Below are 25,930 nucleotides of genomic sequence, written 5' to 3'. Positions count from 1 at the left end.
AACCAGGCGCGAGAGTACACATGTTTTGTGGCGATGCCATGCCTACAAGTTCTCAACATCGACTGAAAACAAAAACGGCTCGCCTTCCTGAGCCATGATCCGCTCGTTCAAACACAGAAATTTCACTCGCTACAGCGAGCACACTCACACACGCGAGCGGTTCATGCGGCTGAGCGTGCTCTAGTCAGTACATGCCTTTAAGAAAGAATGGGAAAGCATAATGCAATATGGTATATGTAGCCTCAATGACAGTACGAACGGACGTATACAGGCAGTTATAACAGCCTAGGGAAGCATCGCGAAGTATTAGGGTATATTTGACATTTTTTTTCTGTTTGTATACTTGAGTATTACAGATGTTTTCTTTAATATTGTTAGTTCTGTTATCGTTATTAATGTTTATTAAAACCAGGACTGTATCGTTAGTCTTTAATGTTTCTTTTTTAATTTAGTTTAGAGTATCCAATGCAGCGTAATATGACGTTACGACAATAATCATGAAAACCATCTCGTCATATTAAAAAATGAGATCAAAAGTAATGATAATTGAAAAAATTGCAAATTGATCGGGGTCAGTTCATTTCGCTCTTAAAAATTAACCAAAGTATGTTTTGACATGAATCAAAAAACCAAATACTCAGGAGTCGTGGTTCTGACCGTAAAATTATATTTTAGGAAAAGTTACACACGGAATTATTTTACAGGGTGTTTTAAAGTTAGGATAAAAAAACAACCCCTAGATTAACCCTGTATAATATGTCAAATGTTGAAGTTTATAAAAAACTTAGTTTACAAATTAAAGTTGATATAATTATATACAGTTTGCTAAAAAAATCATGAAAATAGGGTTAAAAATAACAAAAATATAAAACCTTAAATTTGACCAAAATTTTCTGTGTTGCGTTTATTTTGCATCTGAGTGTATTTGTGTGAGTTATAAGATTCGCGAGTTATAAGTCCGCGACGCTCCGCTCCATCTGAAAGCGCTGTTAGTATTCCAATTACCTAGAAAAACAAATACGAATGGAACAAATAAACTTACCGACCGACCGTCGTGTTTTTTCAAGATAGCCGTCGGGCGAACTCCGTCGGACGGAGCATACGCACCCATGTGAAATTGTTCATAAACTCATGGTACTTGCTCGAAGGCGCGGACGCTCCGTCGCGGACGGTCCGCTCCATCTGAAAACGCTTTTAGGGTTTTTTTTGTACGATCTACAAGGTGAGTCAATGATAAAGTCCATTATCTCATTTGTTTCGAGGTTTACAAAAAAATGTTAATTATAAAAGTTATAGGGAAGGTCAAGTTACACATTTTAAAATCATTATAGAATATACACAATGCTTCAAAAAAGTGTGGCGGATATAACATATGTTTTTTTTTAAATGCAATACCCTATTTTTCATTTTATTTTTAGATTCTGCGTAAAATGCTATAACTTTTTTATATGTAATGTTATATACCACTGAAATTTTGTAATATTTCAATTTGTTTAAACAAATGTTAGATTTTAGTGTGGTAAAAAATTGTCAGTGGTGCCATTGTTTCTGAAGTTGGACTATTAAAATTTGGTAGGAGTGTTTTATAGAGATGAAGAAAAATATACATAAAAGATATTTTACTTTGATGCTACAGGGTGTTTAAAATATATGTATACTTTAAACGAAATGTCGTTTATCTGTTCTACGATTGATTGGTTTAATTTTTATTTCTAGGTAGAAAAAAAAACTTTGATACATCAAAGGTTTAAATCCAAATTTCTTTAGAAGAAATAAAAATATTTTGTTGCTTCTGGTAGCAAAACTACACAACATTTATAGCAACGAACTTGGACCAGATAAACGGGAATATTTTTATATGTACTACTATTGGTTGAAAGTTAAATACTATTATTCCTATATAAAAAGACTTATAATATGTATTAAATACTGGACCTGTTGGTAGAAACGACCCGCATTTCTAACGCAACGATAAAAAGAGATAATAGATAAATATGTATTCGAAATGGATATACATTAGATACTAATTTAAGATCTCCGCGGTTCCAATTTCTGGGACATGCCCGTTAAAATTCGCTGGTTGTCGATGACCCTCAAGCAGGAAATGTACGATTTCACTTCGCCTTCGCTTTTGGGTGACGGTGGATCCAAAACTGAAACAAAAATAACGTAGGTAATAGTAGGGTCAATATGTAAACGGTTGCTGGTTTTACAGGCGGGGGGCAAACGCCCCCGCGTACCTAGCCTAACCTAAGCTAACCGCCCCTCATCCTTCAAAAACAATTATCAAACAAACCGAAAACTGAAATTACATTTAGGCACACAATCCTTTTTTCAGCAATAATTAGGCTGATATTAAACTACATTATTCTCTACAGGTATAATAATAATAATTATTGTACGGGTTAATTTGGGATTTGGTTTAGTTGTAAATATGTTTAGGCGACACAACACACAGCGATTATCATGTTTTCACGGCGTTTTTGATTAAAATCATATCGGTAGACTTTTTCCATAAGCACATGATCGAGCAAAAGAGGTAGATTTGGACAGCTTCGTAAACAAGTACCTTTTGTTAAGGTCGAGGAAAAAGGAATAGACTTTCTATTACACCATAGAGTACTCCATAAATATTTGAAATTTCTTGTTCACATTTGTGTTTTAGTTTTTATAGTAGTTAAATGTTGAGTTGTTTTTTTTTTTCTAAAAAAACTTTGATTAATTAGAAGCATAAATGTTTGTTTTCTAAAAAATGTCAATACCTATGTGGCAGATTCATCTCTCCAAAAAAATCCTTTATGGGTATTTCGCCACTGGACTGCAAAAAAATCTACAAAATAAAATAGTTATTTTTTGTAAACACTTCTGCGTTAAACCTAAACGGGCGCTGCTTGTCAGAAGTTATGTTTACAGTAATACAAATTTGCCTACAAAAAAAAAATGCTTAACGTTTCGGAAAGTTATCTGTTTCCGTCGTCGGAAGCAAAAAAAAAATCAAAATAAACAGAATAAATTTTAATAACGCCAAAATTATAATGAAAGAAGCGATAGCCTCTAAAAGAAAAATAAAAGAGGCTTTTTTAATTCAATCTAATAAAAAAAATGTATTGCTCATGCATCTGTAGATGTTAGTAATATATGGCAATCGCTTATTTGATTTTAAAGAACAATAGATACAACAAGATAAATAAATATAACATACGTAAAATTTGAAAATAATCATACAGAAAGTTTGGGGCTTTTTGGTTTTACCTTATTAAGTAATTGTTATCAGGTAGTAATTGTTAATTTTGAAGTTTAAATATCAAGTTAAAAATGTCATTATAACAGAACGCCAACGGTTTCTTGTAGACGTATCTGTTTTAAAAAAAGTAAAGTGTTCTCGAATAGTTGAAGTTAATTATTTTAAAAAGTGTTTTTCTTTATTCTTTGTATTTTTTTGCTTCCGACGAGGGAAGAGATAACTTTCCGAAACGTTAAGCATTTTTTTTTTCTTTGTTAGGCAAATTTGTATTACTGTAAACATAACTTATGACAAGCAGCGTCCATTTAGGTTTAACGCAGAAGTGTTTACAAAAAAAATAATTATTTTATTTTGTAGATTTTCTTGCAGTGCAGTGGCGAAATACCCATAAAGGATTTTTTTGGAAATATCAGTAGTAGAATAAATAATAAATAACATAAAATAAGCTCAGTAAAGACTGACGAATTTACAAAATTTCAAATCAAAATCAAATGTGTCAAATGAATCGTCAAACAGAACTGTCAAGGTTTGTCCTTCTAACGTTCATGAATACATGGCTAGCATTATAGTCCCTCCTTAATCTTTTTATTCAAAGTACCTAAATAATTTAACTTATATAATAAAAATAATATATACGTCTGTTTTCGGCTTCATTCAATTCAATTTGATACACCATAGTTGCTTATTTACAAGTTCAGGCCTTAGAGTTTTCATCACCCTGTATCTTCCTGCCGCTATATATTGCTCTGGGATTTATTCAAAAGGTAAACAGGTCTCTCAATATACATTTGATTGACTATTGTTCCTTCAGTATAATTCAAAATAGTCTGGAGACTGACAATAGCTCTACTACAATATTCCCAATATACACATGTTCAGTGTATTTGTATTAATCCATACTTTTGTATTAATCTATACAACCCTCAACTGTAATCCATACTATTTAGAAAATTATACTTTCTTACTGTTTATATTAATAGATTTTACTGAAATATAAGATTACCTAGAAGCTTAGACTGCTCTAGAACCTAATTATATTAAAGACCCTACTTATATTAATATTTTAATGTCAAAATATGACTATAAGAGAATACAAGTATCGTTGAAGTTTTGAGAAAGTAATTTGTTTAGATATAAAGTGTTTTAAGCACTTCGTAATTTAATAAAAATCATTTATGTGGTAAGTCTGAACTAAAATTTTATGAAATATGTATATAGAGCTTGTTGGATACTACGGTAATCCACTTAGATTGGAAAACCTGGAGAACAATTAATAGGATTAGGATCGGCCGGCATCGCTCCAGTAAAAACCAACCTAGTGTAAATGCAGCGAAGAACAGACCATAGATTATGTTAGGTACCAGATGCAGAAACTGTCCGTATACTTATATAGTTCTCAAGACTTATGGTTTGGAAATGAAATCCGCAATTAACGTAGCCTAGCATTGGACAGAAATTAGTTTAATATATTATTTTAAACCAGGAAGTAGTAATACAAAACACAGTCAATTGATTACCAGAGGAAATATTAGTAATAGCGATCTATATAACACATTATCGATACAATCTAAATAAAAAAACTTACCTAAATGTCTACTTCTACAAAATCTAATGGTCCTCATCGTTTGAGCAAGCATGTGCATTTTTTCGAAGTTCACCAGTCCATCTAGCGACGTTTTGTTCCCTTCGTGTGTAAACGTCATATCTTTCAACAGCAAAGGCATGAAAGGTACCACAGGAGGTTGTAGTTTACCTACGCTCACCCTGTATGCCCTATGGTTTCTGCTCGGATCTAGTATGATAAAATAGCTATTTATGTAACTAGTACCTAAAATGATGTTTTTTAGGACGAATCATTACTGTTTGCGGACGAGGCGTTAGCCGAGTCCGAAATAGTAGATGAGTCCTAAAAAACATAATTTAGGTACGTGTTACATACACTATTTTTTGTCATACGCTTTTTACAGTTTTTTAGAACGCATATTTGCAAATTTTCCATATTTGAAATTATAATGTTTGAAAAAGTTGGCTTATAAATTCATATCTTAGTAACGAGTTTGTTTATTTCATCGCATTTTGACATGTCATTCGAAATTTGTCACAAAATCACACAAATTCATCAACAATTTTAAAATGTTCCAAAATCCCGAACATATTGCTAATAAGGCCAAAGAAATCGTGTTGGATTTACTTCCTGTGAAGTCTCGTGCCATTTACCAGAAAGAATATGATGTTTTTAATGAATGGAAAGACAAAAATGGCGTATTCGTTGTAAATGAAGATGTATTGCTAAATTATTTCCACGAAAAAGTAAGTACCTAGGTACCTATTTAAAGAGGCTTTTAAATTAAAATATTCTTAAATTACAGTCACAAACATTCAAACCATCGTCAATTTGGTCGAAATATTCCATGCTGAGAGCAGTGTTAAGTGTTAAAGAAGATATTTATATTGACAAATTTCCAAAACTTATTGCTTTTTTGAAGAGGAATTCGGTTGGTTACGAGCCTAAAAAGTCTAAGGTTTTGTCCATAAAAGAGATCGGTGATTTTTTGGCCACGGCTAGTGATGAAACTTATTTACTTACTAAGGTAAGTTTGCGATAATGATTTTAAAAATATATAGATGGTTTCTTATTCCATTGTATTTGATTTTAGGTAGCTCTTGTCATTGGCCTTTGTGGAGCATGTAGAAGAGAAGAATTGTACTCTCTACGAGTGAAGACATCATAGAAAAAGACAACAGCTGCCTTTTAGTTACCCTTGCGGATACAAAAACTAATATCAAAAGAGTGTTTCCGGTGGTGAACGAAGGGAACGTTGTCAATCCAGTTGAGTTGTATAGAAAATATGCTTGTCTTAGGCCAAAAAATGTACCACATGATTATGTCTTCATCTCTTATCGTAAAGGAAAATGCACCGTGCAACGAGTCGGCATTCATTCATTTGGGAAGATGCCATCGATTGTAGCAGCATTTTTAAAGTTGTCGAACCCAAACGAATATACAGGTCATTGTTTCCGACGTAGTTCTGCTACTCTTGCTGCAGATGCAGATGTGGATTTTACATCGCTGAAACGCCTAGGAGGTTGGAGGTAAAAATTTTAATATTTTCCGATCTTGTTCTAAACAACAATAATTATTTAGGTCGTCCACAGTGGCCGAAGGTTACATAGAAGAATCTATTGAGAAAAAGAAGAAAGTTTGCAAACTGCTAATGGGGGAAAAGAAAATCGCGACCACTTCCACGGATGTATTACCAAGTACATCATCGTTCGCATTTACTCCACCTCATCAGAAAGTAAATTTACCTGCCAATGGAGGAGTCGTTTCGATTGCAGATGCAAGTTTTCAAAATGCACAAAATTGTTCATTTCATTTTTATTTTTCCAAATAACTTAGCTTTTGATATTGTTAGTATTTAATAATTTAAAATCAAATACAATGGAATAAGAAACCATCTATATATTTTAAAAATCATTATCGCAAACTTACCTTAGTAAGTAAATAAGTTTCATCACTAGCCGTGGCCAAAAAAATCACCGATCTCTTTTATGGACAAAACCTTAGACTTTTAGGCTCGTAACCAACCGAATTCCTCTTCAAAAAAGCAATAAGTTTTGGAAATTTGTCAATATAAATATCTTCTTTAACACTTAACACTGCTCTCAGCATGGAATATTTCGACCAAATTGACGATGGTTTGAATGTTTGTGACTGTAATTTAAGAATATTTTAATTTAAAAGCCTCTTTTAAATAGGTACCTAGGTACTTACTTTAAACAAATAACTTAGCTTTTGATATTGTTAGTATTTAATAATTTAATTATAAATATATGTATAATTTTATGTGATTTTGTGACAAATTTCGAATGACAAAATAAAACAACCAAATAACGAATTTAGACATTTTAGTCCATAAAGGTTGCCATGACGACCTTTACGGCCTAGGCCGAAAAAGAAACATTTTACGGACTGAAATGAGTCCGTAAAATAGCTGTTTTTGGGAGCGTATGACAAAAATAAAATTATAACAAAGTATATAATGATATTACTTGTTTATGCTTTTATTATTCACAATTAATTTAACTAACTGTATTGTCAGTCAAAATAGTATATTGTTTTGTTAGGAGTAAAAATGACCTTTTTGTAGCGAGGCTGTATGATTGACATACAGGCGAGGCACAAAAAGTAATTTTTACTCCGAATAGAACAATTTATTTTATTTTTTCAAACCCAACAAATAATTTTTTAAACAATTTCAAGCGCCCCGTAATATAAAAATATTTAAAATTAATACCTTGTATGTAATTATATATCGAGAAACTATGGTTACGCTCGTTGAATTTGGCCGTTTTTATGTGAGTTTAATAATTTAGATTGGAAACCCGTCAAAATTTTAGGTCGCGAAATTGTTTTGGGTCGCGACCCTTGTACGCGATCTGGCGCTGCTATAGCGGTTGCTAAGAACAACAGCAAACAAAAACAGAAATAATTTTCTCTTGTCAAAGTCAGAATCTTCAAAAATCACTAAACATCCCTCTTTAGAACTTTTTCTCTAATGACCATAAGCCGGAGTAAAAGACCAACCGCCCGAACAAATACTAGAGGCGCCACCGGTCATCAAATGGTGTAAAAATTGCGAAAATTTAATCATCTAATTTTGACACAAGGGGTCACCCTTAACTTCTTTAATTTTAATTAAATATTCATTGTTTTCAAACTATATTATTAGACTTTGTTGTATTTTGTGAATGTATAAATGTTTTCTTAGTATAAAGTTGCATTATATTCATTTAAATTATATTACATACATATTTAAAATTAAAATATTGATAACAAAAAGTTAGTTATTGTCAGAAATAGTTAAAATCATGTAAAAATATTAAAATTTACAAGTTATAATTAGATATTTTATATTATTTTAAAAGCAAAAACATAATGGTACCACCGTGTAATGCATCACCGTGTAATGTTGATATGCAGGTCCAAAACAAAAAGTGCCGTTATATTTTTTAGTTTTCGTTGTCACCCGCAGAAGTTTCAGTGATTTTAGTGTTGTCGGATATTTTTATTTGTGAAATAGAAAAATTGCGTTTGGATCGCAAAACTAAAAGTGGAAGTTTTATTACAATGTAAGTAAGCGTTTGTCCATTTTATATTTTACTTTTTCATACCTACGACAAATATACATATATTGAAATTTTATAATTCGTTTAATTTAAAAAATGTTAGAAAACAAGCTTGTAATCCTGTAATTGACATAATTGTTATGTAATATATTCCATTTAAATGCAATATACTTATTACTTTACATTTAAAAAAATATATAAATTTAAAAAATATATTAAAAATATATACAGGCATTAATTGAAATTTTTAATATGCGAACAAACAAGAGAGGCGCTTTATTATTTATTTTCATTTCTTAACATGACAGACGAAGTTCTAAAGGGGAATGTTTTTTTGTCAAAAATGATAAAATCTTTCAAAATCTAAACCGTTTTCAGTGAAAAAATTCCAAAAACTGTTTAAAGCGTCCAATTATTGCTATCTTGTGAGTTTAATTTAAGTTTTATTTACTCAAACCCGTGATAATTGTGAAAACGTGGTATTACAAACTTAAAAAGTTGTGCTGTGAACTGTGAACTGCAAAAACCATCGTGGATCGTTGCATAATGTTGGTTTCCAATGTTTCATAGGTATTTCATACAGGTCCTTATATAAAATAAAGTTTCTTATATACAACACACTGTAGTTTATTTATAAAATTAAAAGAAAATTATAATAAATTTGAATAAACAATATTTGGCGATATAATTCCGGAAAAAGCCGAACCGCTCCGAAATTTTCAAAAGTTTTGGGTCGTGACAGTTGCAAGAATAGCGCCAAATAATGTTTACATTGTCCTTATGGGCACTTTCCAATCTATATCTATGAATAATATATTTTCGTACTTTTGTGCTTAGGCGTAAAAGTGATTCACTTTTATACCTAGACGTTAAAATGACTTTTTTATATTGTCAATCACGTCGCAAAAACTATTAGTACGTCGGAAAAACAAGTATTTTAAGACGTCTGGCTCTTTGATATATCTTTTACTATGCTCTCTAGAACAGTATGCGGCTCGTCTGGCTGCCGGTAAACGTTGCGTTCCCTGAGAACTGCGCATTGAAAGAATATCCCATATTTTTATTAGTCCTTTAAATTGTAGTATTGAATGTAAATCGAACATGTCTCCATAGCGCAGTGCGTAGAGTTTCCGACCACGTACCCATGATTCAGAGTTCGAATCCCGGTCAGAGCAAAGACTTTTTTATTTTATTTTTGTTTATATTCTGATAGTAAAGTATTAAATATTGTTTTTTTTTAATTACGAGAATTATTTAATACTTTACTATCAGAATATAAACGGAAATAAAATAAAAAGTCTTTATCCTGACCCGGATTCGAACTCTGAATCATCGGTTCGTGGTCGGATACTTTACGCACTGCGCTATGGAGACATGTTCGATTTATATTCAATACTAGAATTTATAGGACTAAATTAATAAAAAATATAGGATCTTCTTCCGATGAGCAGTAGTGAACGCAACGGGTATCGGCAGCCAGACAGGCCGCATGCTGTTCCAGAGAGCATAGTAAAAGATATATCAAAGAGCCAGACGTCTTAAAATACTTTCTCGAAAACGTTGCTAGCTCTTAGACTATACAAACATAATACAAATTGCAATGCCCATAACTTTACTAGTGTATTATTATGAAACACTAATATAATTTTTAGGTTTTTTATACACACGTTAGATGAGATTGCATTCTTTATACCACTGAAGCAATTTTAAAACTAGAAGTATTTTCTTTTCTGTTACCTATCATCGATTCGAATTCCGTATACAATTTCCTAAACTTAGATGGGAGTTTGTCCCAAGTGTTCGACAGTCTGGACACAGCTACGTTACTTAAGCCCATCACAATGGCACAGAAGGCATTCAAGTTTTGGTATTCCCTGCAACTGCAAAGAAATAAATCACATCAGTTACATTTTTCACTTCTTCTGAAATATACAGGGTGGCGCCTCTCATACGCCGCGGAAGCTCCAAGGAGAACGGTCGTTTATATCGGAATGAAATTTCGGCAGCATATGTAGGTTAACTGAAAGCATTTTATAAAATTATATAGAATTATACAGGGTCTCCCCAAAAAAAGTTACACATCAAAGTGGTGTTGTTTCTAATGGAACACCCTATATATTAATTGATTTTCGGATTCTAGGAAAAAAATAAAGGTGAGTTTTATTAAAGAAGCGTATATCTAAAATCTAAGGATTTTGACATATTTCACATTTTATGAAAATGAAGAGTAAATTTTAAATTTCGATAACAGCTACCTAAATTTTAGTTGACCTTGTATAGCCTGATATTTAATTACAGTAATCATTGTATGCTAAACCATATTGAAATTTGACTCGAAAAGTTATACAGACAAGGTTAATATGGAACATTAGTCACTTTAAAAAGCAAGTTACTCCTTTATTTTAAATGAAACACCCAGTATATTTTTCCGGTGTTCAACGTGGAATTTTTATATCTTCAAAATATTATTGCCTACCCTCAGACAATGCCTACCCCTCAGACAATGATTTTCCTAGATATTATAATTTTTATTATTTTGCGTCAGTAGATCTTTTTTATTTAAAAAAATCTAGAGGGTGGCTGTGTGATATACCTTTTGTTGATTTAACAAAATTTCAAGATTGTAGAGTAAAATACTCAACGGTAATAAAAAGATACACGTTTAAAACATGTTTTAGTTATTACAGAATTAAAACTAGATATAAACCATAATTACAAAAAATAACTAAATGCTCAAAATGCTTCCTTTTCTGTTAACTGCATAAACTGCATGATTGTGTTTTCAAAAGGATCTTTTCATTTTAAAAGGTATTTGTTCTTCGAAAAGCAGCTACAATAATTTCTCTCATGTTGTCGACAATTAATAGTTGGTCGAGTTTTGTAAACACTGTCTTTAACATATCCCCATAAAAGAAACCCAGTCTAGATAAATCAGGAGCATTTAAGTACTCTATTAATTGGTGAATGCACACTGCATTCACCAACTAATGCATTCACCAACTAATAGAATCATATGAATTCTCTCTGATGTTGGATAAGTTCAAGGACTGTATATATTCTATAGGACTGTTCGATCGCGTCAAATCGCCGCTGTCGTAGTCGCCGTCGAATGCTACGTCACGCGCTGACCAGCGCTCCACAGTGCGGCGGATGGTTATTCTAGCGGGACAAAATCTCAAGAGCTATGTTTGGGACTTAAAATCTAAGAACGTAGCAAATGGTCTAATATATAGCAACTATATGGTTAAATTTATTTATTTATTGACAACTTAATTTATTAATAAATAAATGCAAGATAATAAAACTATGATATTATTCGTACATGACACACAAAAACCGTACTGTAAACTATTGCCAAATACATAAAATTATATCAAAAAACTCTTTAGCAGTTTTTTTTAATTAATTTGTAATCTTGTGACACCCTCTATAATTTATTTTAAAAAAATATATTTTATTTTGAAAATAATAAATAAGATAGATATTTTAATTTTAATTTTAACACTCGGTAATTGTAAATTCATATATAGTAAGTATCTAAGACAATTTTTTAAACTCAGTGTCTTTTGATGGATCAGTGCCTTTTGATGCCGTCCGTCAAATGCAAAAATAACTGTCACTGTCTAAAATCTTTAGCGCCAACTTCAACTCGGTCAGTAGATGACGTAAAAAAACTGACAGTGCAGGAAGATAGGAATCGAACTATCCTTATCTCTATATTAGTATCCTTGGGATAAATTTGCATTTTCGAAACATTTCTGAGACATTGTCTTGTGTTTAACTGACACAAAATGATAACTAGTTGTTAAAGTTGGACTAATTAGACGGCTATATTGAAGTAACATCAAACATACCACAGCAACCTAGGTTTTATCAAATAATAAAGATATACATAGATCAGATTATGTAAATGAAAATATCTAGGAAAATCTTGGTTTGAGGGGTAGGCAACCTTAATAGTATTTTGAAGAGGCATGAATTCTCCATTGAACATCGGAATAATATACAGGGTGTTTCATTTAAAATAAAAGAGTAACATGCTTTTAAAGGTGACCAATGTTCAATATTAGTTTTGTCTCACCCTGTATAACTTTTTAATTTCATTTTTTTTAAATCAAGTTTTAATTTGATTTAAAGTACAATAGTTAATTTAACTACATATTAGGCAATACCTGGTAAATTCCAATTTAGGTAACTTATTGTAATTTAAAAATTGTTCTTTATTTCTAGAAAATGTTAAGTATGTCAAAAACCTTACATTCTAAAAACCTTACTCTTCTCTTATAATACTTCTCTTATGGCGTATGAGAGGCGTCACCCTGTATGTGTATGAGACGATTTTTATTATATCAGTGTAGATCCGTTAATGTAACACTGCCAATTCAAAATAATGTTTATGTGAATAAATTGTAAAAACAGAAATTTTATTAAAATGTATTTATATAAATAATACTCTATATGATTTCCGATGTGATATATTGATTTCTCATTTTCATTAAAAGTTAAAACTCATTAAAACTAAATATTTTAAAACTAAGTATTAATTAAATTTTAAATTAACCCTGCTGGAATATCGCATTCAATGTTAAATAAAATATATACTTGTTAATTTTACAACATTTTAACTAGCGTAAGTTAATATACAGGGTCGCTGATATGTATGGAAATCGAGGTACCGCAAAAAGTTAAACATAAAAGTGATAGGGGTTTTAAATGTCTATTGGCGAGTAATAAATTTAAGTTCACAGGTAAATTCATAAAGGCCTGGCACATCAAACTTTCACTTTTTTAAATGGAACCCCCTTTATATTATTGCCGTATTTCAATTCTGCCTTTAATTCTAAGCAAAAATTGAAATACACACAGTGTACCTCAAACCAACCGTTTTCGAGTTATTGACTTTTGAAAATATCACTTAAACAATTCGATTTAATTAATTTCGATATGTCTGGTCTCATTTAACGATGCCATTCTGCGGAAACTGTGATACTTAATAATATTTGACATTAGTTTTCAAGTTAGCATTTATAGAAGTATAAAATGAGATAATATCAAGTCTGGAAATTACAAAATTTTCGTTTAACATGTCAAAACCAAAACTCGATATCTCGGAAAAGGTTGGATTTAAGGGCATTATGTGTATTACAATTTTTGCTTAAAATTAAAAGGAATACTTAAAACTGAAATACCAAATAATATACAGGGGATTCCATTCAAAAAAAATTCTTCGAGGTGCCACGACTTTATGACCGACCCTGTATACTTAAATTTATTACATGATGTTAGGCATTTAAAAACCCTATAACTTTTGTATTTAACTTTTTGGGGGAACCTTGTATACTTTGCCCAATAATCCACCGTTTACATGCATATCAGGGAGCCTGTAGAATTTACTTAGTGTATTTAATTTTTTTTGTCATCCGATTTTACATTTTTTTCATAATTTGTAATGTTACGATACGCAAATATTTCCTTCTTTAAATAGTTTCCCACTATTTGTAAAATATTAGTAGTACTTAACGGTTTAAGCGTCAATATTAAATGCTATCGAGCTATGTAAATGCCACAAATCACTGTCATGCGGTATTTGGCTCTTGATATTGAAGTATGTTACAAACAAAAAGATATCGGAAACACAAACATACAACTCTGCAGCGGATTATTTGAACTGGAATCGTCGAAACAACAGTCGTATCGGTTTGATGTCTGTCAAATTAATGGCTACTAATATTGCTACTGGCTACGTGCATATTTGTGGTTTGTACGAGTTATAGTTCCGATACTCTAAGCCTGTGTGCGTTAATCTTCTGACGAATTCTATTAACGTCTATTGAATTTGAAAGGATTTTTTTTAATGAATTGATAATGAAACTTAATAATAAAATTAAACTACCCAAAAAGTTATTGATAGTAAAACAAATTTAAAAATAAATATAAAATAAAAAATTCACAAATAATACATATTTTAATTCATTAAAATCATTCTTTTATAGGAGATTTTATAGGAGAATTATTTCTTCAGAGAAAATATTTTTACAGCAATTTATCATCATTAAATTTTTGTTGAAATTGCACTATCCTTCATTCATAAGATTACTTAATGCGGTGAATAATGACTCAATTCTTTGGCCCTAAAGTTATCAAAATTAAACCGGTTTTCAACAAAAGATTTAATATCCAACTAAAAACGAATCACCAGACATAATCTCAGTATTAACGTCGACCATTTTATTGGAAAAATGAGTTGAAAATTTATTCTCAGATTTGTCTATTTTTACTGCAATTATTCTTGTTCGAATTTTATAAAGTTTGGGGAGTTATAAAAGTTCTCTAGTGCAAATTTTTATAAGAATTAATTATGAATTTTGTGGATTTAGGATTATTACTGGTCCAGGGTCCCGGTTAGTCCTTTACAAATACAGGGTGGCGCCTCTCATACGCCGCGGAGGCTCCGAGGAGAACGACAGTTTTTATTGAAATTAAATTTTGTGAGCATATATAGATTAAATCTTGATTTTCATACATCCGTTATCCGACCATACGATGATACGACATTAATTTGATTGGTTGAATTTAAAGACTTCGATTGGTTAGAAACGGTTAACCAATCGAAGTTTTTAAATTCAACCAATAAAATTAATATCGTATCATCGTATCATCGGACAACGGATGCATGAAAATCAAGCTTAATTCAGAGCACTTTTTAAAAATATAGAGAGTTCTACAGGGTGTCCACCAAAAAGTCACATATCAAAGTTGTGTTTTTGTAATGGAATACCCTATATATTAATTGATTTTCGGATTCTGGGAGAAAAATAAAGGTGAGTTTTATAACAGAAGTATATCTTGGTTTTTTATGGGGATATATTAAAGACAGTGTTTGTAAAACACGACCAACTATTGTCGACAACATGAAAGAAATTATTTGTAGCTGCTTTTCGGGGTAGAACTCCACATATGCCTTTTAAAATGAAAAGATCCTTTTGAAAAGACAACCATTTTATGCAGTTAACAGAAAAGGAAGCATTTTGAGCATTTGATTTCATCTAGCTAATTTTTGTCACATAATTATAGGTTTAGATCTAGTTTTAGTTCCGTAAAAAATAAAATGTGTTTTAAACGTTTATCTTTTTATTACCTTTCAGTATTTTACTCTACAATCTTTAATTTTTGTTAAATTAACAAAAGGTATATCACACAGCCACCCGAGACTTTTATATTTTTTTCAAATAAATAAGATCTACTGACGCAAAATCATAAAAATTAAAATATCTGGGAAAATCTTTGTCTGAGGGGTAGGTAACTTTAATAATATTTTGTAGATATTTAAATTCCCCATTGTACACCGTAAAAATATACTGGGTGTTTCATTTAAAATAAAGGAGTAACTTGCATTTAAATGTGACTAATGTTCCATTTTAATTTTGTCTCACCCCGTATAACTTTTTGGGTCAAATTTAAATTTGGTTTAACATACAATGGTTACTGTAATTAAATATCAGGCTATACAAGAGCAACTAAAATTCAGGTAGCTGTTATTGAAATTTAAAATTTACTCTTCATTTTCACAAAATGCGAAATACGTCAAAATATTTAGACTTTAGGTATATGTAATTTTTTTTTGTTGTCGATCCAATAATATATAATGTGTTCTTTTTTTATAAATTGGATTAGGATCGAAAGAAATCAACAGAAGTCCTTTGTTTTAAACTTGTCGACGTTTCGCAAAATTTATTTGCATCTTCAGGACACTACAAAGTTAAGAGAGCAGAAAATACAATCAAATAAAAGTTTTTTCAAAAATTTAACAAACAACCCAAAACACATATCAGTGGAATTCCACACATATACAATTGGTAAAACTACCCTAATGTTAACAATTAAATAAAATATATGTATATGTTACTCACATTTAAATCTGGACTTTCTTAGTCATATCCATTAATACACGGATGGTATAGAGGAGTATATCCTTGACGTGAGACTAATTAGACACAATCAATTAATAGAGACAGATTGGTATCACAAGCCGACATTCTCTGAGAGATTTCTCAATTATTCTTCCGAACATTCTTTGAAACAAAAAATTAATGTTATTAATAACCTGAAAATCAGAGCTACATCACTATCATCAATTAATTTTCATAATAAAAATTTAAAATATATCGAAAGCATGTTGATTAAAAATAATTATCCAATATCTATGATTAAAAAAATTCTTAACAAGAAAACCGTTGTAAAATCTACTAACCAAAATGATAGAGAAGTTTATTGTAAAATACCCTATATCGACTGTCTGTCAGAACAAATTAAAAACACATTTAAGGGTCATACTACAAGGAAACAGGAAAAAATAAAAATTACAAGGAGTCATAACACCATAAAGAGACGGTTCTTTTCAAAAACAAAATCAAAGAATAAAAAAGAACTGAAATCCGGCATAATATATAACATTCCTTGTACTCAATGTCCTAAAAGCTATGTTGGGCAGACCGGTAGATATTTAAAACAAAGATTGAATGAACATAAAAATGATCAAAGGAACTTTCTTTTGAAATCTAATCCTACCGCATTAGTAGAACACAAAATAGAGACAGGCCATAACTTCGATTTTGACAATACCACTATTTTACAAACACAATCTAATTATAAGAAAAGATTATTTGCAGAGATGATAGAAATCCAAAAAAACAAAAATTGCGTTAATAAAAGAACAGACGTAGAAAACCTGAGTACAGCATATTTTAATATTCTTTCAAAAATTAAATAATATAACTTCAAAATAATGGTTTAAATCCAAATAATATTTTTATATGTTTCTTTTTTCAACTGTTCTTTATCTCCAGGTAAAAATTATATTAGTATTTTATCAACTAGAATTAGTTGCTCTCTGTATACGGTCAACGTAGGTACATCTGCACTGCTTGTCTGTGAAAGGAAAAGATTTTCGTGATATTTCTCTATACATAATTGTGTTATATGTTTTTTTTTATGTAAGTGTGTTATGTGTTTTAAAAGGAAAAAAGGGATATATACCACTCCCCTCTATACCATCCGTGTATTAATGGATATGACTAAGAAAGTCCAGATTTAAATGTGAGTAACATATACATATATTTTATTTAATTGTTAACATTAGGGTAGTTTTACCAATTGTATATGTGTGGAATTCCACTGATATGTGTTTTGGGTTGTTTGTTAAATTTTTGAAAAAACTTTTATTTGATTGTATTTTCTGCTCTCTTAACTTTGTAGTGTCCTGAAGATGCAAATAAATTTTGCGAAACGTCGACAAATTTAAAACAAAGGACTTCTGTTGATTTCTTTCGATCCTAATCCAATTTATAAAAAAAGAACACATTTTAGGTATATGCTTCTTTAATAAAAATCACCTTTATTTTTTTCCTAGAATCCGAAAATCAATTAATATATAGGGTGTTCCATTCGAAAAAACACAACTTTGATGTGTAACTTTTTTTGGGACACCCTGTATAATTCTATATGTTTTTATAAAATGCTTTCAGTTTACCTACATATGCTGCCAAAATTTAATTTCGATATAAACTACCCTTCTCCTTAGAGCATCCGCGGCGTATGAGAGGCGCCACCCTGTAGAACCATAGAATTAATATAATATGCAAAAACAATGAAATTTTACACCAGACAATAGAAAAGAAACGGCGTCACAGTCGGTTGAGAATGACAATCCATGATAATTTTACTGCCCAGATGTCATTAATTATATTATTGGCCCGCACTCTTCTTTATTTCTTAATGGCGCTTACTCTGCCAGTTGGCCTTAAGCAAGTTGTAATTTATTTTTATATTGAGTAAAAATTATTTTTAAATGTGTATTTTTGCATATATAAGTGATAATAAATAAATGCCTAGTTACGTCATTGAAGGCGCGATTATTAAATTCATTTTTGCCAACCATGGACATATTCGGCTTCGGGCGGACTGACTGTAATTTAAAGTTCCCGCTGGCGATTCAGGTGGTAACTCAGCGGTAAAAAATGTCAGGTTGCTACATTTATTAATTTATTTCCTGACATTTTGATTCGTTTTGATACTTTAATTTTGTATTACGAGTGCTAATAATTGCCTATACAGTGTCCGGCAATAGTGCGTCGGGCATCTAGAATAAAAAACTTAAGAATTATATTTAAGTGCAAACAAAGTGTGTAGCAGGATGTATTTCAGGAAAATATTTTAACTTATATAGGATGGCTCAGAAAAGTGTGAGTGTATCTGGATGACTTTTTTAAATGGAACACCCTGTATATTATTGCGTTTTTTGCGCCCTTTCAGAGCACTTTACATAACCCTAAGATATGAGTAAATATTTTCATAGTTTCAGCAAACTAAGTACCATCTAAAGTAAATACGTAATAGTTTTGATTTCAGGACAGTTCTTGTATTTTTAATATATTTTTTAAAAAGGCAAAAAATTATATGCTTTTTATTTATTTATTAATATCTCTGAAACTATCGAAATATATTTACTCATATATTAGGATTATATAAAATTGATTGAAAGGAAGCCAAAAATGCAATAATATAGAGGGTGTTCCCAGTTTGAGCCATCCCGTAGAAGTTAAAATATTTTCCTGAAATATATCTTAGTACATACAGGTATGCACTTAAACAAAATTGCCAATTTTTTATTCTAGGAGCATTCATAATCAATTCAGTTTTGTTTTTTAAAATAGTTTGATTAAAAGAAAATGTATAGAAGTAGGCAAGGCTGTGCCGGTCAAGCTTAATCACGTGACTAAAAGTTTATTTGGTATGATCTATAGATTTGTGGGTCTGGAAACGTTCTATCTTTTTTAATATTTCTACAATAGGGTCCTTGCACGTGTCGGGCATAATTTAAATATTTATACATTTTTACCTAAAACATATACAGGGTCCGGCAATAGTGCGTCGGGCATTTGTAGCTCCTAGAATAAACAACGTGAGAATTTTGTTTAAGTGTATACCTGAAGTATGTACCAGGATGTATTTCAGGAAAATATTTTAACTTCTATAGAGTGGCTCAAAAAAGTGTGAGTGGCCCTGGATGATTTTTTTAAATGGAACACCCTATATATTATTACATTTTTGGCTTCCTTTCCGATCACTTTACATAACTCTAAGATATGAATAAATACATTTTGATAGTTTCAGAGATATTAAAAAATAAATCAAAAATATATTTTTTTCAGCCCTTCTTAAAAAATTATTAAAAATACAAGAACTGTTCTGAAAAAAAACTATATTAGGTATTTACTTTAGATGGTCTGTACTTACTTTGCTATAAATATGAAGATCGTAAATTATACAGGATGTTCAAAATTCTACGCCAAACTTTCTAAAATATAAAATAATTTTTCTTCAAATGGAACACCATGTATATTATTTTTTTAATAGACGGAGAATTAAAAAATGAACATTTTTTGTATTTAGAGTATTTCAAAATTTTTAACGGTTTCGCAGATACACGCAGTATTATTTCATATGGCGCTTTCAATGCTAAAATACGAGAGAAAAATTATTGGGTGGCTTTGATAAAAATTTACGGTGGAAAATGCCATATGAAACATAAAACCGCAAATATCTGCGAAACCGTTAAAAATTTTGAAATACTCTAAATACAAAAAATGTTCATTTTTAAACTCTCCATCTAATAAAAAAATAATATACAGGGTGTTCCATTTAAAAAAACAAAGAAAAAATATTTTATATTTTAGAAAGTTTGGCGTAGAATATTGAACATCCTGTATGAATTACGATTACCATATTTATAGCAAAGTAAGAACAGACCATCTAAAGTAAATACCTAATATCGTTTTGATTTCAGAACAGTTCTTGTATTTTTAATAATTTTTTTAAGAAAGGCTGAAAAAAATATATATTTTGATTTATTTTTAATATCTGTGAAACTATGGAAATATATTTATTTATATCTTAGGGTTATGTAAAGTGATCTGAAAGGAAGCCAAAAATGCAATAATATACAGGGTGTTCCATTTAAAAAAAATCATCCAGGTCCGCTCACACTTTTTTGAGCCACCCTATAGAAGTTAAAATATTTTCCTGAAATACATCCTGGTACATACCTTAGGTTTGCACTAAAACAAAATTCTCACGTTGTTTATTCTAGGAGCTACAGATGCCCGACGCACTATTGCCGGGCCCTGTATATGTAAAATCAGTTTGTACAAATTCCATCTAGAAAGTACTTAAATTAATTATTGAAATTAATTGAAATTCGCTTGGCGCGAAAACGAGGCGTGACGTCAAAGATTTTAAAATTTTCGCCTCACAGCGAACGCATTCCATTTAAATAAAGGGTTGCACTTTGTGTAGAATTATCACAGAACCAGTGTTGCCAGAATTGCAGGATTTCCTTCAATATGAACAATACAGTCAAATTTCGTCGATTAAATGGCCATTTTTGAAAGATTTTTATCCAAAAAGAAGACAATATGAAAGTTTCTGGCAGCTTTGCACAATAAAAATTGTTAAAATATGTAGTAGGAGTATTTATGGTTATATCCTACATCTATTTTTTCACTTTAACAGTGTTTAATTAAGGATGAAGTTAAAAGCAATTCAAAAAGTCCACAGTTCGAAAGATTTTAACATTTAACAAAAAAATAATAGATACATTTTTATCTTTCAACACGTCTTATTATACACATACCGTGACTAAACCAAAGTTCTTGACGTTGAAAAAAATAAATAGGTAAACGGAAAACATAAATATCCAAAGACATTATAAATATAGACCGAACATCTCATTCATAAATACTCGTTGGTAGTGTATCAAACATTCCAATGTGTCAAACAAGGACAGAAGAGACAGAGAAGTCTAAAATTTCCGACCCCGGCAACTAGGCCCATTTGGATTGTTCTAATGGCCAGTGGCGTATGGTTTTTGGAACGAATTTAATTAGTAAAGTAAAAGTAAAGTAATTAGTAAAATGTTTATATACTACATTAACACTTTTTCGTCAGGTGAGTTTTGTTATAAGGTCTAATATAATAATATAATTAATATCCCACATATACTTATGTTGAAATGTTAGTAGGTAGTTTTCGAAAATCGCTCCAACGTCGATTTTCAATTTAAACTTTCAGTTAATTCTATATAAACTTTCAGTTACTTTTGAATATTTACAGGGTGACTCAGGCTTCCGAAACAGTTCTATATTAGGTTTGTGGTTGGTGACTTTTCTTTCAATTTTTTTTTCAGAATATGGAGGCAATGGTAAAGCACATTTTAGACATTTTTGTATAGGTGGCCGGAACATATTTTCAAACTAAAGTTGTAGATTTGCCATTAAATTTCCATTCCAGAAATACCTAGGGTTGCCACCTGTCCTTTTTTGAAAAGGACAATCCTTTTTTGGACTAACTTATCCTTTTGACTTTTTTTGACTTAAAAAGTCATTTTTATTTACGTATTTTCCGTGAGAAAATTACCTACAGCAAACAGAAATATTATTTTCGTCCAAATTTAATTAGAGATGTTAGAAAACTTATAAATAATTTTTTCTTGTTTAAAATAGGCAACATTATTTAGAACTTCTCATTTAATCTCAAATGATAATTTAGGTTTTAGTTTTACCTTTTTTGATCTTAAAAAGAACTTTTTAAAATTAGTAATTAGTAACGATTTAGTTAGTTCGCAATCGATAGCTTCCTGTAAAGTACTGTGTAATAGATGTTTAATCTTGTATTATTAATAACTTCCTATACCCAAAATCAATATTAAATGAGAAAATTGTGTTTTTTTGAAAATATAAGACAATGTGACAAATCTTTTCGGATTAATCACTTGTCTATGGGTAGCGTGACTATTTTATAATTATGAAAAAATAATTAAGTTGAACGGAAGGCAAACTTGGATAAAAAGTACACCGACTCTTTGGAGCGTATGTTTAATGCTTTGTCTTAGTGCCTGTTAGTCTCTCAAATCTATTATAACTTACCTTAATTACGGCCCGACCTCTGTCTGTAAATATGTAGCTCATTTCATGAGACTTTTCGAACTGCTCTGGAGATATTCTGCCCGTTCATAAGGATCTTATTTATATACTTTTAAAACACTCTTGGTTATTTTTACTATAGAAATAAAACGGCCGAGTTTTTAGAAAACATTTAAATTTAATATTAAAAAGAAAATAAAGAACAAATAAAAAATATATATATGATCGAAATTACTTGTTATTACTAAAAATGGAAAGAGATGGAAAATACAAGAAAATTGTCTGGTGTCTGCTTTGTTGAAAAATCTGATAATTACATAATCAATTGAACCTTCATTACTAAATCTTACTACAACACATTAAAATAATTTTAGAGAAGAAAATTAAAAACATTTGACAAAAGGACATAAAAAAAATACTATTAGTAGACACCAGACTTAAAAACTACAGGGGGTCACATCGTCTTACCGAATTTCGCGAACCCGAGAGAGAACCGTGTCTTTTAAAAACTTATACAGAACTAACTTTTCTGCCTAAAAACAGCCCCGAGGTTCCAACATTACAGGGTTGAAGGGTGGTGCATTCGGTACTTCGCCAATAGGATCATCCCTAAAGGTACTGTTCTTTGCTTGATTGGTCAGCTTGACACCGCCCTTCAAACCAAATTGGTTCGACCTCCCGTTGTTAGATGGCAGTACTATGACCATTTTACGTATTTAATTCTCGTTTACGTCTAGTTACGTGCTTTCCTAAAGTTCCCAGATCCTTTACAAATATCCGGCGATAGTTACATGTTATCAAGGGTGGTTATTGGTTTTACAATGTCCCAGCGTTTTTATCTACGGTCTATCTTTACAATTTTCTGTTTACTTCTAAGTTCTACAGTTTATTTGCTTTGCCCTTCTATAAGTTTGGGAATTTAAAAATAGTCACGTTTGAAAGATGTTTGTTTTATTACTTCCTGCTAAAAGACCCCCTCAACTAATAACCGAAAACATCGACTTGAACGTAAAGGACATAGGAAATAATCTGTTAATAATATAAATAATAATATAAAGGAAATAATCTGTTACAACAAGATTTGACTCTTTCGGTCTTCTTCTTGTATTATGATGGTTCTGATACGAGGCAATTACCTTTTAGTCTCTCAATAGAAGGCATTTATCATTAAAAGTATCAAATCTGTGTGCTACAGTATGGGATTTCTGTCGCATAATAATGAATATTACGTTTATTTACAAATCAATTACTTTTAAAGGTAGCTTCATCAGACAATCAAATTTGAGTTAAATGTCCCAATCTTCATGAACTGTATTAAGTATATGTATTGCGGTTTGAATCACCCTGTATGTTGACAAAAATATTTTGAAAATGTGCGTTACAATGGCCCCCATCTTATGTAAAAAATTGAAATAAAAATTACAAACCAAAAACGTAAAAAAAAGTGCAAAAAGGTAAAAAGCTTTTTTGGAGGCCTGGGTCACTCTGTATATAGGTATGTATAAAACTAGTAGCCTAAGAATTGTTTACAGTTCGTCCCATTCTAAAAAAAAGGTAAACACACCCTACAAATAACTCTAGGAAGAGGTATTTGTACGGTGGTAAAAAATTGTTTAAACGAGGCCGAAGGGGCAGATATAATAATGCAATAAAATGTAAAAAAGGGCGGGTAAACACCTTTGTTTATTTGTTGAGCAAAATTCTTTTAGAATATCGTATATAATGACCAAAATATGACGCAGTTTTAAGAAAAAAAAATGTCACTTTCTGGCTTATAATAAAGTTTCAAATGCAACGTTTATATTCAAATTTGTTATGATGTACAACAGTTAAGTAGTAATTGAGACGAATTATATTTCGTATCCTCGTCCAAATAGATATACACCCGTAGTATCATTATCATACTTTATCGAGCACATTTTATTCCCAATTACGTAAAGAATGCATTTTTTGTTAGCCATAGGCCTTAGTCATCCGTACCCGATCGTCAGCCTTCTCATAACATTATTGTGCTTTGTCGAGTAAACAGTATAGTTAGAAGTGAAAATAAAAATGCCGAAATATAGTAAAAGGAAACGTACCTTAAGTGCTAGTGGTGATGAAAGTGAAAGGCTGGAAAGGGAAAGAAGACATCTCTTGAAAAATTGGATTTTTGGATCGAAAACGTCGTATAAGGTGTACAGTAGTACTAGTGATGAGAAAGAAAGAAGAAGTCTAAATACTTTTGTAGATACTGGCTATAAATGTTAAAGCCAAATATAAAAAGAGACATAACTGTTAAGTCTCAAATTGCATGTAATAGCTATAACTGTTAAAGCTATTTTTTGTCAACAGGGAGCGTAACAAGTAAGTAATTATATATTTTTAGAGATAGAAGAGGTAGTAGATTTACTTTAGTTAATTTACTAGCTTGGGTTAATCCACCATCCATATAATTATATACACGTGGGTCACATTAACATGATCTGTATTTTCCGGCTGGAATTGGAAAATGGTGATACAAGTATTATGATTCTGTCTAATATTTACTAGCTTGGGTTAATCCACCTTGTGGATGTAAACATATACTCATTGTAACCCAGCATAGTCCTTCACTTATGCACGCTAGTATGTCTCAGAAAACGATTAAAATGATCTAGATATCGGATCCTTTATTCTGTGGCTGTATTTGAAAAATCTGCTTTGCAGTTTTGATTTAATAAAAGCTTGTATTCAAACAGGTAACTATATATTATGTTATACCCGGCCACAAAACACCGAACGGAGTGCTTTTCTACAGCGGCAAGGTGACGCAACATTGTTGTTTGTTTACCATTTGCTAGAGTGTTTTTTGCTCACTTTTGATAAAATAATGAACTTTATTTTTTTAGACAGGTCAAAACGAATCTGAATCTGTTTAATAATAAAAACCCCAAAGCTATTTGTTTACAAAAATGAGTAGGTGACTAAAATGCAAAGTAAAGACCGCTATCGATTCTTAAACCAAGGCTTAAACTAAACATCTTGCTATGGGGACGGGGAACTGCTGAAGTTACACAAATGACCTTAAGCCCTTGTTTATATATTCTTATATACAAGGCTTAGCCTGAGTTTATAAAATATTTTATTAAAAAATATTTTAAACGCTTTCCAAAAATGTTTTTTTTTGTCTTTTATTAAAGGTACAGATTCAGGTAGTGAGTTTATATTAAGATTTGTCTTAGAATTACATGTTATATAATTACATTACAAAGTAAGAGATCTTTTGGTTGCAATCTATGGTTGCAATATAGCATAAATTGGTTAAAAAATTGTATTTACATTATTATGGCTTACAATAAACTTATATTTATTTAATTCCAATCGTCCTCGGAATCAAATCTAGAAAAAAATCAATTAATTCAAATTCGAGAGAGATAAAGATCTGTGTAGGAGTAGGACCTAAAATGTGTGACACACTTAAAATTAGGTGGATGCTTATCTTTCTTAAAATTACTAACAGAAACGAAAGACAGTCTAAAATATTTTTTCCATCCCCAGCAATTGCAGTATATTTTAAGGACCGAGGTTAAATCCGGAGGTCCAAATCATGTTTTCT

The 25,930-nt window shown here is 30.8% G+C and overlaps 1 protein-coding gene across 4 annotated transcripts in view; it reads right to left on the bottom strand.

Annotated features, from left to right (window-relative positions):
- Positions 1-1,982: 1,982 nt before the first annotated feature.
- LOC115890798 (rap guanine nucleotide exchange factor 4) overlaps positions 1,983-25,930 on the bottom strand; it is a 691,873-nt gene continuing 667,925 nt past the window's right edge. For all 4 annotated transcript variants that reach the window (XM_030911141.1, XM_030911143.1, XM_030911142.1 and 1 more), the window contains 3 exons: positions 10,112-10,254; positions 4,830-5,036; positions 1,983-2,153 (listed from right to left, as the gene is read on the bottom strand). In XM_030911141.1, the coding sequence (XP_030767001.1) occupies positions 2,029-2,153; positions 4,830-5,036; positions 10,112-10,254 (475 nt within the window). In that variant the 3' untranslated portion in view covers positions 1,983-2,028. The remainder of the gene's footprint in view (positions 2,154-4,829; positions 5,037-10,111; positions 10,255-25,930) is intronic.

This window comes from Sitophilus oryzae, unplaced genomic scaffold (genome assembly GCF_002938485.1).
Source record: "Sitophilus oryzae breed Bouriz unplaced genomic scaffold, Soryzae_2.0 scaffold_926_pilon_pilon, whole genome shotgun sequence".
NCBI lineage: Eukaryota > Metazoa > Arthropoda > Insecta > Coleoptera > Curculionidae > Sitophilus > Sitophilus oryzae.
The sequence above is the reverse complement of the archived record's forward strand: the minus strand, read 5'-3'. Positions and strand labels throughout refer to the sequence as shown.